The sequence below is a fragment of the Nyctereutes procyonoides genome, unplaced genomic scaffold, assembly GCF_905146905.1.
Source record: "Nyctereutes procyonoides isolate TBG_1078 unplaced genomic scaffold, NYPRO_anot_genome, whole genome shotgun sequence".
NCBI classification, from domain to species: Eukaryota; Metazoa; Chordata; class Mammalia; order Carnivora; family Canidae; genus Nyctereutes; species Nyctereutes procyonoides.
The window spans coordinates 18,768,985-18,783,387 of NW_026575147.1; the positions used below are offsets into that span (position 1 = coordinate 18,768,985).

A 14,403-nucleotide genomic window follows, 5' to 3' on the forward strand; every position below is an offset into this window, starting at 1 on the left:
TTTTCAATAGCAGTCAGATTTGTCCTGAACCAGATACTTACTGACCTGATCATTCTTACAACGAACATGTTCAAGGTGACAGCTTAGGCTTAAGGATCTAGAAATGGCCATGAAACACAAAACTCACTGGCTCATATATGAATCAAAACTATATTCTTGACCTCATTGCACCTTTTCCTAAAAATGCATGACAACAATGATTTTACTAAATATTTCCTCCTTCTCCCTCAATTTACTCTTTTCTACAGCAGTCTGTGCTATTTTCCTCAATTTGAATTCTACCTATCCTTCAAAACTAAATTGAAATCCTATCTGAACTGTAACTTCTTCCCTGCACATCACCAATGCTACCGTATCCCTCTCTCACTAAACTCTAAACCACATACTATATCCACCCTCATTCATGTATGTTGTTTCTTTTTCCATGTTTGTCTTGTCTTTCCGACATAATTATGAGGTCCTTGAGGGCAGAAACCATATATTCCTTGGTATTGTCTCCAGGACCTTCAGCTGAGAACCTTGTATGTATGCAGAAGTATCAACTTACACATCAGGTATGACAGATAATAAACAATACTAAAAAGATCAAGAACTTCTCTTGGGATGCCTGGGTGGCTCAGTGGTTAAGCGTCTGCCTTCGGCTCAGGGTGTGATCCCAAGGCAGGGGATGGAGTCCACATCGGGATCCCTGCATGGAGCCTGCTTCTCCCTCTGCCTATGTCTCTGTGTCTCTCATGAATAAATAAATAAAATCTTTAAAAAAAAAAAAAAAGAACTTCTCTGGGCATTAAACTAAGGCTTATAAAAAACACCCACCACATCTTTCAAACTATCCCTTTTCAAGAGCACGAAGTGGGGACTTGAGATGTTAAGAAGATATAATAAGTTGTGGAAAGTTAGACTTTTATTTTTAAAGGCAAAGTGAATAGCACTTAAAGATCAGAAGACTGCAATGTTCAACAGGGCATCACATTCAGCATGTCACTGGTTACACACGTCCTGGCTGAATTCAAGACCCTCCTCTCTGTGGTTAAAGAGAGTTCTGGAGGCTCTACTGTCCGCTAGCAAAAGAAAAAACAAAAAACAAGACACCAAGGCACCTGCTCTTCTTAGCACTGAAACATGGCAAAAAAGCCTGCACACACACAGAGCTGAACCAGCAAGCAAAAGTAACATAGCACATAGATGAAACTATGACCCTGGATGGGGTGGGGCAAATGGAAAGAAAATGCCCTAAAAGCCTGAAAAAGCACAACTTTTGGTGAAGAAGCTAAAATACCATTGAGGCATGTATTCACTAGACTCCATTTGTGTTTCTAAAAACTAAGACAGGGATCCCTGGGTGGCGCAGCAGTTTGGCGCCTGCCTTTGGCCCGGGGCGCGATCCTGGAGACCTGGGATCGAATCCCATGTCGGGCTCCCGGTGCATGGAGCCTGCTTCTCCCTCTCCCTATGTCTCTGCCTCTGTGTGTGTGTGTGTGTGTGTGACTATCACAAATAAATAAAAATTAAAAAAATAAAAGTAAAATAAAAACTAAGACATGCATGCAGACACATTTAGTAGGATTTCTCACAGGCTGTATCTGAGACACAGTAAATACAGAGGTGGGTTGTTATATAGCCACCCTGTCTTAAGGCTGAGACTGGATAGTTCCAAGGAAAATAACCACCATAACTAATTCTAAAGATGGCTGGCCAAGGGTAGATTCTACATTCACTCTTGTGGGTCTCCCTGTAGTAGCTTATAACCCAACCCACAAGAGCTGGGTTTGGAGGGTTGTGGCTGGCTAGCCTGCTGTAGAAGCACATTCTTCACAACGGTTGCACCAACTCTCCAGGGGCTAACAGACAATCTGGCAGAAACTGGTGAAAACCAATTTTATGTCAGAGGAGCCAGTCCCCAGCATTCTATCATGGGTCTTTTTATTAAGTGAAGAGACAGAATCAGGGAACAGGGCGGAGAAGGGAGGTGATGCTAAAACACGGGCAGCAGGACAACCAAAATAACCAAGTTGCAACAACATGTCCTGACTTCTTCCTAAAGCCATTTCCTTCAATACTGATAGGACGCACAAGGCAGTCTGCAAGTCATTAGCACACTTGTTTTCACTTTCACAAGAACCCTGGAAACCACTGAGGAGCAAAATCCTCACCTCCCCACAGTTACCTTCCAACCCTCTCTCTCTCCGCGCTTTCTTCCTTCCTTCCCTAGACACAAGCGAACAGGGACAACCCTCAGCAATCCGCTATTTGGCTCCCCTGGGGATTGGGGGGCGGGGGTGTCCTATTAAAAGTGAAAAAGGCCGTAGAGGAAGGTGAGAAGTGCAGAAGATATCAAGAGGGGGGAAAGAGAGGTCACTGTGGGATAGAGACAAGGTAAGAAAGAGTGAAAGAAAACTAAGGGGAGAGTTGTCAGAACTTGCTACGAGAGAAAAAAAAGATGAAGCGACGCAGGTGAAGGGCCGGGTGGGAGCTCTGGAGCCAGGGCCGGGACGCCCAGGATTTGGGGCCGGAGACCAGAAAACAGCGAGCAGCGGGCATTTGGAAGGCTGGTGTCAGAAAAATCCGGGCTGTGCGAGACGCTGAAGACCCCTTCGGGGGCTGCGGGGCGAAGAATCCCCGCGGATGCCCAAGCGCAGGGGGCACGGGGCTCTTACCGGTAGTTTGGGGCTGACCTCGCCCTTGCAAAAGTGGCAGAAAAACCGGTGCGCGGCGACAGCGGCGCCTGCGCCCGCGCCAGCCGCGGAGGCCTCCGCCATCTTTCTCTTCCGCCGCGGCCGTCCGAGAGGGCAGCGGCCCGTCCCCCGCCAGGCCGCTACCTCCGGGCTGCGGTCGTCGCCTCGGCCGCCGCCGCTTCGTAAGTGCGGCGGGCCGCCAGAGGCCGCGTGGGTCACGTGAGTCGGCCGGGCCCAGCGAGCCGGCGGCGCGGACGGCGACCCCGCGGCCCGCCTCCCGGCACCAAAGAGGCGCAGGAAGGAGAGTCCGCCCGCCGCAGCCTGCCCGCCGGCTCCTCAGACAGCGGCTCGCTGGTCCTCCAGCTTTCCAGCGAGAGGAAAGAAAGAGCGTCACCGGAAACCACCGAAACTCCGGGGTAGAGCGGCACGTGTGGTTCCCCTTTCCCTCGTCCTGGCTGTCCGTCCGCCTGCGAGGGAGGGCCGTGGGCTCCCCCTCCGCCCCGGCGGCCGGTGGGACCCGCAAGAAGCCGCATTGTTAGATTGCGTTGACCCCGAGGTTAGTGGGAAATGCTCCCCTGACGAAGCGGCCCTGTCTGTGGACCAGGGGACCGAGTCTGGAACGGGGACCTGCGTGAAGGGAGTGAAGAGCCAGGAGCTAAGTAGGCTCCCTGGAAGTCCTGTTGCAGGATGGGACAGGGTCTGGGATGCTTCCCCAAGCACATGCGGATGGGAATATAGAGCTGAGAGGCGGAGACTTGGCCTCTGGGGATTTGGGAGAATAACTGAACAAATCAATGCTTGGTAGCCCTTGGGATAATAAGTAATTATACTTTAGGGTCAGCTGTGTCTGTTTCTGCGTATGTTTACTTTCTCAAGGAGTAGAAATTTCAGAATTAAATACTGCCTTTCAGACAACATACTTCATCTCCTGTTTGAAACACCCAGTTGAGAAGCTTTCCTTTGCCTCCTTTTCTTCTTCTAAGTTGTCATTTCCTTTATGGACTGAGGTGACACTACCTGTTCATTCCCAACGGCCGTGAACAGTGGCCTTAATTCTTCCAAGCAATGGAGTATTGAATCTAAAATCCGTGACATCGCAAAATCATCTACACCCAACTTTTAAAGAAAATTAGAATCACTCATAATCCCATTAAAGTAAATTTGACATATAGTCTTCCAGTCTTTTTTTCTATGCATTTTTCTTGGGTTTTTTTTGTTTGTTTGTTTGTTTGTTTTTCATTATGATTTAATTGTCCTCTACGTTTTGCTTTGTGACCTGCTTCTTTCACTTAATGAACAATTTTCTATGTTCATATGTATTATACTTTGTTTTAAATGGTGGCTAGTATTCCATTGTATGGGTATGCCATCATTTATTGAGTTAATTCCTATTGTTAGACATTCAGTTGTTTCCAGCATATCAGTATAATAAGGAAAATTACAGTGACTTTTATTTTCTTGAGACAGTATCTAAAATGAATTTTTTTAAAGATATACTGTTAAAATTGCCATCTAGAAAGTACACGAATTTGCACTCAGCAGCTCTCCCAACAAAAGAGGAAAACTATCCATCATATGGCCTTTTTTCCCTCTAGCTCTGAGACTTCTCAGTACAATGACTCAAGCAGAAATTAAACTTTGCTCTTTGTTGCTACAAGAGCATTTTGGAGAGATTGTAGAAAAAATTGGAGTCCACCTAATCAGGACTGGCAGCCAGCCACTAAGAGTAATTGCCCATGACACAGGAACATCACTGGATCAGGTATGTGTGGACGGCATTAATTTGCTTTCATTCTTTATCTACCTTTAAATATTATTCCTCCCCACCCCACAAAACAAAAAAAGAGAGAAAGTCTGCCCTAGGATCAGAACAGTGTTATTTGAGGAATGAGGGGGGGATAAGATGTAGGCCTCAGGGTTCTGCTCTCAAGGTATTCCTGGTTCATCATGGCTTCTAAGGCAAATCTTTGCTCCTAATATGCTACACCTTGCTTATTCATAATAAGTCTATTAATCTCAGTGCTACCTTTAAGGAATAAGAATAACGGAGAGGAAGTACATTGTACTTCGGAAGGTTTTTTGTTTTGTTTTTAGAGAGAAGCTGTGCACACACACACATATTCCGGCTAGGGGGAGAGAGAATCTGAAGCAGGCTCCACCCTCAGCCTTTGTCTTGGTGTAGGGGCTCTATGTCAGAACCCTGAGATCATGACCTGAGCTGAAATCAAGAGTCAGATGCTTAACCAACTGAACCACCCAGGCACCCCACATTATACTTTGAATGATCAGAGGAAATGAGTGTCAGAGGGAGGAATCTTACTGATTTCTTCCATTCTTCCATTGACATGTGATTCTTTTTTTTTTTTAAAGATTTTATTTATTTGACAGAAAGCACAAGCAGGGGGAGTGGAAGACGGAGAAGCAGGCTCCCCGCTAAGCAGGGGGCCCCATAAGAGACTCAATACCAAGACCCAGGGATCACAACCCCAGCCAAAGGCAGACGCTCAATCTCTGAGCCACCAGGTGTCCCTTGACATGTGATTCGCAATAGCTTATCCAAATGGAGGGAGGGAAGTAGCACAGAGATCCTTAGCCAGCTATCTCTTTGTAAATTATTAGACAAAAATTGGCAACAAAAATGAGCTATGCCTTCAGATCTTTTCTTTCTTTCTTTTGCGTCCTATCTAGGTAAAAAAAGCCCTCTGTGTGCTTATCCAACATAACCTGGTGATATATCAAGTGCACAAACGTGGTGTAGTGGAGTATGAAGCCCAGTGCAGCCGCGTATTGCGAATGCTTAGGTATCCCCGGTACATCTATACTGCCAAAACACTGTACAGTGACACCGGAGAACTCATTGTTGAGGAGCTGCTATTGAATGGCAAAATGACAATGTCAGCTGTTGTGAAGAAAGTGGCCGACCGGCTCACAGAGACTATGGAGGGTTAGTACTGTACTCATAGCTGTTAGCAAAAGCATAGATTGGCTGGCTGCAGGACTGGAACATCAGCTAACTTAGGCAATCTCATCTGCCACTTTCATCCTGTTGTACAGATGGCAAGACCATGGACTATGCTGAGGTATCAAACACATTTGTGCGACTAGCAGACACACACTTTGTACAGCGTTGCCCCTGGGTGCCTGCCACTGAGAATTCAGACCCAGGGCCACTGCCACCTGCCCCCATTCTTGTGATCAGTGAAAAGGACATGTACCTGGTTCCAAAACTGAGCTTGATCGGTAAGGAATTTTGACCCCTGAAACTATGATTTGCCCTGGTTGTGGATTCTTCTTCAAAGATTGTTAAATTAATGAATGAATCGATCAAGCAGTTACCAAATATTTACTCTATGCCAGATACTGTGGTGTAAAATGAAAAAAACAAGTCCCTGACCTTTTGGGGCTTAAGACTAATGTAAAAAAGACTTGAGTTACATCACTCAAATAATCAGATAGATGTATAACTAAAAAACTGATTAGTACTATGAATGAAAAGTATGAGATGTAATGAAAATATGTAACAGGGAACCAAATTTTTCAGGGTTTAGAGCACAGGCTTCTCTGAGAAAGTAGCAGTTGAGCTAAGATTTGAAACAGAAGCAGGAACTAACCAGTGAGGTAATGTATGAAGGAGTACAGAGGATAAATATTTTTACAAAAGGAATAGTGTACAATGAGAAAAAAATAGGATATTTGAGGAAGTAAAAGATGGGTCAGTGTATTAAGGCATGGTGAGCAAAGAGAGCCATGAGATGAGGATAGAAAGATAGGCAGGGGCTAGATCATGCAAGACTTTATACAGACAGCATCTGTTCTTTATCCTAAGAGCAAAGGAAAACCACTAAAGGATTTAAAGGAAGTGACATGATCTAATTTGCATTTTTAAAAGATTTTCCTGCTTGTAGATAGGATAGGGCAAAGGTAAAATGTAGACAAACCCAGTGAAAAATTAGATACAGAAAGGGTAAAGGAGACAGAGGTACTAAATGACATTTGTGTGTCTGATTTGCATGTGGGGGGAGGATGAATGGTCCTACTCACTGAAAGGAAGCGTTTGGAACAGGAACAGTTTGAGGTAGAAAGATTAGAACTTTCTTTTTTGAATATGTTGAGCTTCAAATGACTTCTTCATTACTTCGAATTTCTTGGAGCTCCTCAGCCTCCCCAGCCACTTTAACCTAGAGGCAGCTGGAAATGTCTTGGGATAGAGGGATACCTGCTCTCAGTTTCAGTGATTTCCTGTCTTCATATGAGATGTAGCATAACTGTTTGCCTGTTTTATTTATCAGGGAAAGGTAAAAGGAGAAGATCATCTGATGAAGATGCTGCTGGGGAGCCCAAAGCCAAGAGACCAAAACACAACACAGATAACAAAGAGGTAATGGGGCTTAGGGGGTCCTCACCCTAAGGCAAGGCAGAAAGATAACAAAGGTAACAGGCCCGAAGAGATTTACAAGGTCCTTGATTGAGAAGTAGTAGGATTAGTAGGATTATGAACTTCATTCAATATTGACCAAGAATGAACTAACAAAGTGTAAACTCCATTACTTTCTCCTTTCTGAGGCTTCATCATTAAACAGCGGTCAGATCTTATGCCAAAAAAGGGCCTTCTGTTTTCTCTCTGAAATAAGAGGCAAGGTCATGTGCTGAGAGTGGGAAGAGAGGGGTAAATAGAAAATTTAAGGATACTGGAGAAGAGTTCAGATAGAGAAAGATTAGGTGAATTCAGAGGTGAGTTTAAGGGACGCCTGGGTGGCTCAATGGTTGAGCAGCTGCCTTTGGCTCAGGGCATGATTCTGGAGTTCTGGGATTGAGTCCTGCATCAGGCTCCCTGCGTGGAGCCTGCTTCTCCCTCTGTCTACGTCTCTGCCTCTCTCTCTGTGTCTCTCATGAATGAATGAATGAATGAATGAATGAATGGATAATAAATAAATAAATAAATAAATAGAGGTGAGTTTAGAGAATCTGAATTGGGTATTGTGAATTTGTCTCATCAAGGCCCTGATCCACATGATTGAATGATTTTTTTTCCACCCCACGTGGTTGCTACTGAATAGGAAAAAAAATAGTGAACAGTTAAATCCAAGCTCCTTGCCAGAAAACTCTTCCCCATATTCATGGTATCTAAATGTTTCTCTCTAATCCTTTTCTCCTCCTCAGCCCATTCCAGATGATGGGATTTATTGGCAGGCCAACCTTGACAGATTCCATCAGCACTTCCGTGACCAAGCCATTGTCAGTGCAGTTGCCAACAGGATGGACCAGGTGGTATCTAAGTGGGTGGGACGGTGTCCCAAATCAGGAGCATTCACTTATTTGCCAGATGTAGCCATTGGCATATAGCCAGAGTCAGCACAGTGGAGTGAATTCTGAATTGTAGTTCACTTTTCAAACCCAGACCAGCAGTGAGATCGTGCGGACTATGCTTCGGATGAGTGAGATTACTACTCCCTCAACGGCTCCCTTCACCCAGCCGTTGTCTTCCAATGAGGTGATCTTCATGTTCTTGTACTACTTTTCTAACAGACTGCGAATGTTATGATTCTTATACACAGAGCCTGGGATTAGGTTGAGATCTGAGCCTTTGAAAGAGTTTTTATTGTTTGAGGTGGGACAGGGATTCTCTTCAAGTGTTAGGTACTGAAATATTGGTCTCTGGGGATCCATCCTTAAAAAACCTAAACCATTCTCCTAGCCAAAGTACAGCTATTCCCAGTTGTTCTAAGAATCCACTATCTGGAATTGGTACTCAGAACCTTTGTTGGTACTCAGAACATCATTTGGCTTCTTGTATTGCTTTTGTTCAGTATACTAGTTTTATGTATCTTAAATTTGTTTTTAGTATATCTGTTTCTTAAAATATAAATATTTAATGTACCAAATAAATTTTATTTATATTCTATTTCATAATTATATTTATCCCTATTATAGTTATATTTTCAGTTCATATTATTTTTAAAATTTTAAACTTATAACAAAAATTTCAGGTTTTTTTTCTTTCAATAACAGTAATTACATGACTTCTATTCAAACAATAGAAATGTATAATTTTTTCAAGTTGTAGCCCCCTATACTTTTAGAAATGGTGTGCAAGTTCTATATCTTATTGTGGGTGGTAGTTACAGGCATATACATAATTGTCAACACTCATCAAACTGAACCTCTAAAATCTGGGCTTGTTATTATATGTAACATACCTCAGTTTAAATATATATATATATAGTTGGGACACCTGGGTGGCTCAGCAGTTAAGAATCTGCCTTCTGCTCAGGGCGTGATCCTGGAGTCCTGGGATCGAGTCCCACATTGGGCTCCCTACATGGAGCCTGCTTCTCCCTCTGCCTGTGTCTCTGCCTCTCTATCTCTCTATGTCTCTCATGAATAAATTAATAAAATCTTAAAAAAAAAGTTTAATAAATAAATATGTATATAGTTTCATCTGATCCCAGCCACAGGGATTCTTGTTAATAGTTTGATACCTGAATTTATTCAGACCTTTTTTTTATGTATAGTCTCACATTTAAATAGATATATGTATTTTTCAGCAAAAAAAAAAATTATATTCTACATACTGTTCTAAAGTTGCTTTTTTTTTTTTTTTAAGAGAGAGATTTTATTTATTTATTCATGAGAGAGGCAGAGACATAGGCAGAGGGAGAAGCAGGCTTCCCACTGGGAGCCCAGTGCAGGACTTGCTCTCAGGACCCTGGGATCATGACCTGAGCTGAAGGCAGATGCTCAACCACTGAGCCACCCAGGCACCCCTAAAATTGCCTTTTTCATACAGCAATGTATCTAAGCCACCTTTTTCATGTCAGCATATATAGATCTTATTTTTTATGACAGCATCAGGTTCCACTTAATAGCCATGTTATACTTTATTTTAATCAATTCCTTATTATTGTACATTTGGATTGTTTCTAGTTTTTTTACTCTTACAAACAATGCTACTATGTATTTATGTATTAAACATCTATATTTCAACAAAGTCAGCAATTCTAAGTTCTCAAGCCCATTTTTACCTTTTCTTTTTGCTCCATAGATCTTCAGATCTCTGCCTGTTGGCTATAACATCTCTAAACAAGTTCTTGATCAGTATCTCACTCTACTGGCAGATGATCCAGTAAGTGTTTTGCTTCCTTTTTGGGGTTTTGTTTTGTTTTGTATTCCTTTTTTTCCTGCTGTGTTTACAATTTATTTCTGCCACTGAAACCTGGTATCCGTCTGTAGCCTCATTTTCTACCTAGCCCAGCTCAGACAGTTTCTCTACCATCAGCTGATAGGAAGGCTATCTGCTACAGACTTTTGGCCATATTTGCTCCTTTGGAAACAGAATCACTGGACTTGCCATCCAGTTAACTCTCTCTCTTTCTCTCTCTCTGTGTTTTTTCCAATAGCTAGAGTTTGTTGGAAAGTCTGGCGACAGTGGTGGAGGAATGTATGTCATCAGTATCCTTACCAGTTATTTCCTTATAGTCAGGCAGCCTGAACTATGAAGAAGAATGGTGACTTATGAAATAAAAGATTGGATAATAGTTAGTATACTAAGTAAGTCAAAAAATTGAACTCATACATTGATGATAAAGAAGTAAAAAGGACTTTGAATTAACCGAATTTTAGTTAAGCAAAACCCTGATTTAGGAATAAAACTAAGATCACAGTGACCAAACCAAAACATTACTGACCTTAACCCTCTACATGAAGACCTGCATAAAGCTCTAGGATCCCTAGCCACAGCCACTCTGGAGTCTGTCGTGCAGGAGAGGTAAGAGTGTCACCCTGCTCAGGGTTGGGGCCATTTTTCCACACTTCATTTGAATAAGCAATTTAATCATTATGTAAGCACCCCATGTAGATACATCTTGGTGCATCTTGCCCATTTTTCCACTGGACTGCTACAGATCCCATCCACTACTGCTCTACCACTTAACTCCCACTGGTGCCAATTAACCAGCCTTCCTAAAGCCTTGACTTATAAATGCAGGAACTCAGATACTCAAATGAGTCAGCAGTTGGTGACTCTTTTATGATTAGCAGTACCATCATTAATCTATGGAGTTGTGAAAGAAATCTTTGACCACTGTTCTTCTCTCTGGTCCTGGCTCCATACATGGAAACAGAGCAACTGCCATCTGTGACTAGGAGCTAAAACTAATCTATGTCATGCCATTTGCTTTCTTTATTCATTTCCAGGTTTGGGTCTCGTTGTGCCAGAATATTCCGTCTAGTTTTGCAAAAGAAACACCTGGAGCAGAAGCAGGTAGAAGACTTTGCAATGATTCCAGCAAAGGAGGCAAAGGATATGCTTTATAAGATGCTCTCAGGAAATTTCATATCACTCCAGGTAACCAGTAGCATAACAGTCACCAACCAGTGGAGCTGGTCAAGGGTAAAAGAAACTTCTGAGGCAAACCTCCTGAACCTCAAGCAAACTCTCACTTCAGCTCTGAGACAGAAAAAAAGGTTAACAGAGACCTAGCAAGCACTTGAAGAGAATAGGGAAGCTTTTTTTTTTTTTTTTTTTTTTTTTTTTAGAATAGGGAAGCTTTAAGTGGCCTTAGTTAAATAGAGGCACCTCAAGAAATCACCCCAGAATTCCCTTTTTCCTTAGCTCCTACTCCTTGTGACTTGTCCTTTCCCCAGGTGTTAAATCTATTATATAGATTAAATCTGCCAACATCATCTGTTGGGTCCGCAAAGCCAGGTAGTATGCCCTATGAGGAAATAGACAGAATGGATTTGGGAGACAGAATCACAGTTCTGCTGCTGACCCAGTTACACTGAGCAAATTATCTACCGTCATTTTTTCTTATCAATACAATGGTGATGGGTGGTGGTAATAAAAATAATACAGTTTGTCCTAAAGATCAAATACAATCTACATGGCACATAAGAGTTGCTCAGTAAGAGCAGCCCAGGTGGCTCAGCGGTTTAGTGCTTCCTTCGGCCCAGGGCGTGATCCTGGAGACCCGGGATTGAGTCCTATGTCGGGCTTCAAAGCATGGAGCCTGCTTCTCCCTCTGCCTGTGTCTCTGCCTCTCTCTCTCTCTCTCTCTCTCTGTGTGTGTGTGTTTCTCATGAATAAACAAATAAAATCTTAAAAAAAAAAAAAGATTGCTCAGTAAATGTTAATTGCCTTCTCTTTCCTCCCTACTGAGGATGCTGACAGTCAAGTAGAAAAAGCTCTGCATGTGGCTGATTTTGCTATAAACACAGATGCTGAATGACTGGGGAAGAGGAAAAGTTGAGTTGCTCTGGATGGAACAAGTGTTTACCTTGCCATTTTTGAAGAACAGTATGATTTCTCTTTTTCTTTCTGTGGACAAATAGGAAATTCCCAAAACCCCAGACCATGCCCCATCCAGGACCTTCTATTTATATACTGTGAACATCCTATCAGCTGCCCGAATGTTGCTGCACAGGTGCTACAAGGTAATTTCTTTGGACCTTCTCCCCATTTCCTCCACACAGAAGAGTCTAACTCTAATGCCCCAGTTAGCCGGTACAAGAGCTACTTAAATAGAACCATGTGCATTTCTTGTTTTCTCTTCCCTCAGAGCATAGCCAACTTGATAGAAAGGAGACAATTTGAAACCAAAGAGAACAAGTGAGTAGCATTTTCAGTTGAGTAATTACATTTTTCAAGGTCAGAGTCTTAAGGGAAATTTCATATGGAAATAGAAAACAATAGCGACAATAACCAGTCTAGTTGCATTGAATTATTGGCTTAGGTTGACCTAAATTGTACATTAGTCTAAACTGTTCTGATGTACCCCCAGTGAAATAATTTTGCAGATTAAATTTATTAAAAAAGGCAGTAAGAGTTTCTGGAGTGAAGTCGTATTTCTAGTTAAACTTGTAAAGACTGTTCTTGGAGGGTGGCAATATCCACTTTGATCAGGAATGTGGAAGAAGAGGGCGTTATGCCTTAGGGCTGATGGGTACAAGAATCTCCAGAGCTAGGGGACATACCTCAGAGTTGTGTTTGTCTGACAGGCGTCTACTAGAAAAGTCTCAGAGGGTGGAAGCCATCATTGCATCTATGCAGGCTACCGGTGCAGAGGATGCACAGCTCCAAGAAATAGAGGAGATGATCACAGTCCCCGAACGCCAGCAGCTAGAAACCCTGAAGCGCAACGTCAACAAGTCAGCATCATGAATCTCAAACCTATGTTTCAAAACACCTTCCAGACAAGTCCACCTCCATACCCAGCTACTCCTCCAAGTTCACCCAAGCAAACCTAACCTCACTCTCTTCTTTCCCGGCTCAATTGGCAGAATTTAATCCATCTATTTTCTTAAGCTTAAAAACTCTGAAAGCATTTCAGCTTCTACTGCCTGCTCACACACTCTTATTCACCAAGTTTATGGATTTAACTTCAGTAATGTGTCTCAAATCTGGCCTTTTATCTTGGTCTTCATGCAGGCCTCATCACTTCTTTCCCAGACCTTTGCCATCACCTCCCCTTTCAAACCATCTCTTGTAATGCTCTCAATGCCATTCTCTATGGCCTCTAACCTTATATATGCTAATGAATGCTCAATCTGAGCAAATGCTTTCACTTTTCCACTCAGGTTGGATGCCAGTGAGATCCAGGTGGATGAAACCATCTTCCTGCTGGAGTCCTATATTGAGAGCACCATGAAGAGACAATGACCCAGAAGAAGAGCCTTTCTCAGAAAATCTGAGGAGATTGGAAGGAAAAATAAAGGAGGTGCCTAGGTGGTTCAGTTGGTCTGCCTTTGGCTCAGGTCATGATCCTGGGGTCCTGAGATTGAGCCCTGTATTGGGCTCCCTGCCTGGCGGGGCATCTGCATCTGCCCTTCCCCCTGCTCCTGCGCTCACCCTTTCTCTCTCTCTCTCTCTTTCTCTCCCCCACCTCAAATAAATAAATAAGATCTTTTTAAAAAAAATAAGAGGTGCCTGATGCATTCTTTGCAAGTTGGATACATTGCAGATTCTTCTACTGAAATGCCCCTCTATCCCTACTGCCCAGAATACACCAGAAAGAGTTTAATATGTTTTTTCAAAGTTTGCTGATCCTGCCTTAGGCCCATCACTGTATTTTCCCCTCATCTGATCTTGGCAGGGGAAAGAACTTTAAATCAAATAGATTAATAATCAATCAAATGCATCATTTCCCATCAAGAAGTCAGCCAAGGGGGGATCCCTGGGTGGCGCAGCGGTTTGGCGCCTGCCTTTGGCCCACGGCGCGGTCCTGGAGACCCGGGATCGAGTCCCGCGTCGGGCTCCCAGTGCATGGAGCCTGCTTCTCCCTCTGCATATGTCTCTGCCTGCCTCTCTCTCTCTCTCTCTCTCTCTCTCTCTCTCTCTCTCTCTCTCTGTGACTATCATAAATAATAAAGAAAAATAAAAAAAGATGAGGATTTGTCAGGTGGAAGCAGAAAGGGATCCCAGAATGAAGCAGAGCCTGGTTCCAGGAAGAACTGCATATAGGATGTGACTAGAAAACAGGGCCTAAGTCCTGCCAGCATTGAAGCTGGAGAGAGCACGAGCAAGGGCTGGAGGGGTCCTTGCTATATACCGTGCTTAGTAGCCTATTCTCTCCGGAGCAGTGGGAAGCAAGATGATGAGACTTGTGTTTGAGAAAGATTACTCTGGAAGTACCCTAGAGAATGAACTGGTAAGAGGACTATTTGAGACTTGCAATATTGTCTCAGGCGGAATATGAGGAAGGCTAGGAACCATGGAGGCTAAAGAGCAAGA

General features: G+C 43.2%; 2 protein-coding genes across 3 annotated transcripts in view; one reads left to right on the forward strand and one right to left on the reverse strand.

Moving 5' to 3' along the window:
* RNF115 (ring finger protein 115) overlaps positions 1 to 2,969 on the reverse strand; it is a 70,446-nt gene extending 67,477 nt beyond the window's left edge. The window contains exon 1 of one of the 2 annotated variants that reach the window (XM_055312273.1): positions 2,658 to 2,969. In XM_055312273.1, the coding sequence (XP_055168248.1) occupies positions 2,658 to 2,759 (102 nt within the window). In that variant the 5' untranslated portion in view covers positions 2,760 to 2,969. The remainder of the gene's footprint in view (positions 1 to 2,657) is intronic. The other variant, XM_055312274.1, reaches the window with a different exon arrangement.
* Positions 2,970 to 3,110: 141 nt separating this feature from the next.
* On the forward strand, positions 3,111 to 13,583 carry POLR3C (RNA polymerase III subunit C). The gene is made up of 15 exons (XM_055312272.1): positions 3,111 to 3,231; positions 4,271 to 4,437; positions 5,364 to 5,619; positions 5,730 to 5,915; positions 6,965 to 7,053; positions 7,836 to 7,940; positions 8,074 to 8,166; positions 9,718 to 9,798; positions 10,073 to 10,124; positions 10,380 to 10,440; positions 10,869 to 11,019; positions 12,006 to 12,107; positions 12,233 to 12,282; positions 12,672 to 12,821; positions 13,251 to 13,583. The coding sequence occupies exons 2-15, from the start codon at positions 4,291 to 4,293 to the stop codon at positions 13,330 to 13,332; spliced, it is 1,605 nt and encodes a 534-aa protein (XP_055168247.1). The 5' UTR covers positions 3,111 to 3,231; positions 4,271 to 4,290; the 3' UTR covers positions 13,333 to 13,583.
* Positions 13,584 to 14,403: the final 820 nt, after the last annotated feature.

Excerpts from the sequence above, each read along its gene's own strand:
- POLR3C (XM_055312272.1), top strand. The coding sequence starts at position 4,291 with ATGACTCAAGCAGAAATTAAACTTTGCTCTTTGTTGCTACAAGAGCAT. Across the intron at positions 5,620-5,729 it reads GCTCACAGAGACTATGGAGG|ATGGCAAGACCATGGACTAT; the intron begins GTTAGTACTGTA and ends CCTGTTGTACAG. Across the intron at positions 5,916-6,964 it reads TCCAAAACTGAGCTTGATCG|GGAAAGGTAAAAGGAGAAGA; the intron begins GTAAGGAATTTT and ends TTTATTTATCAG.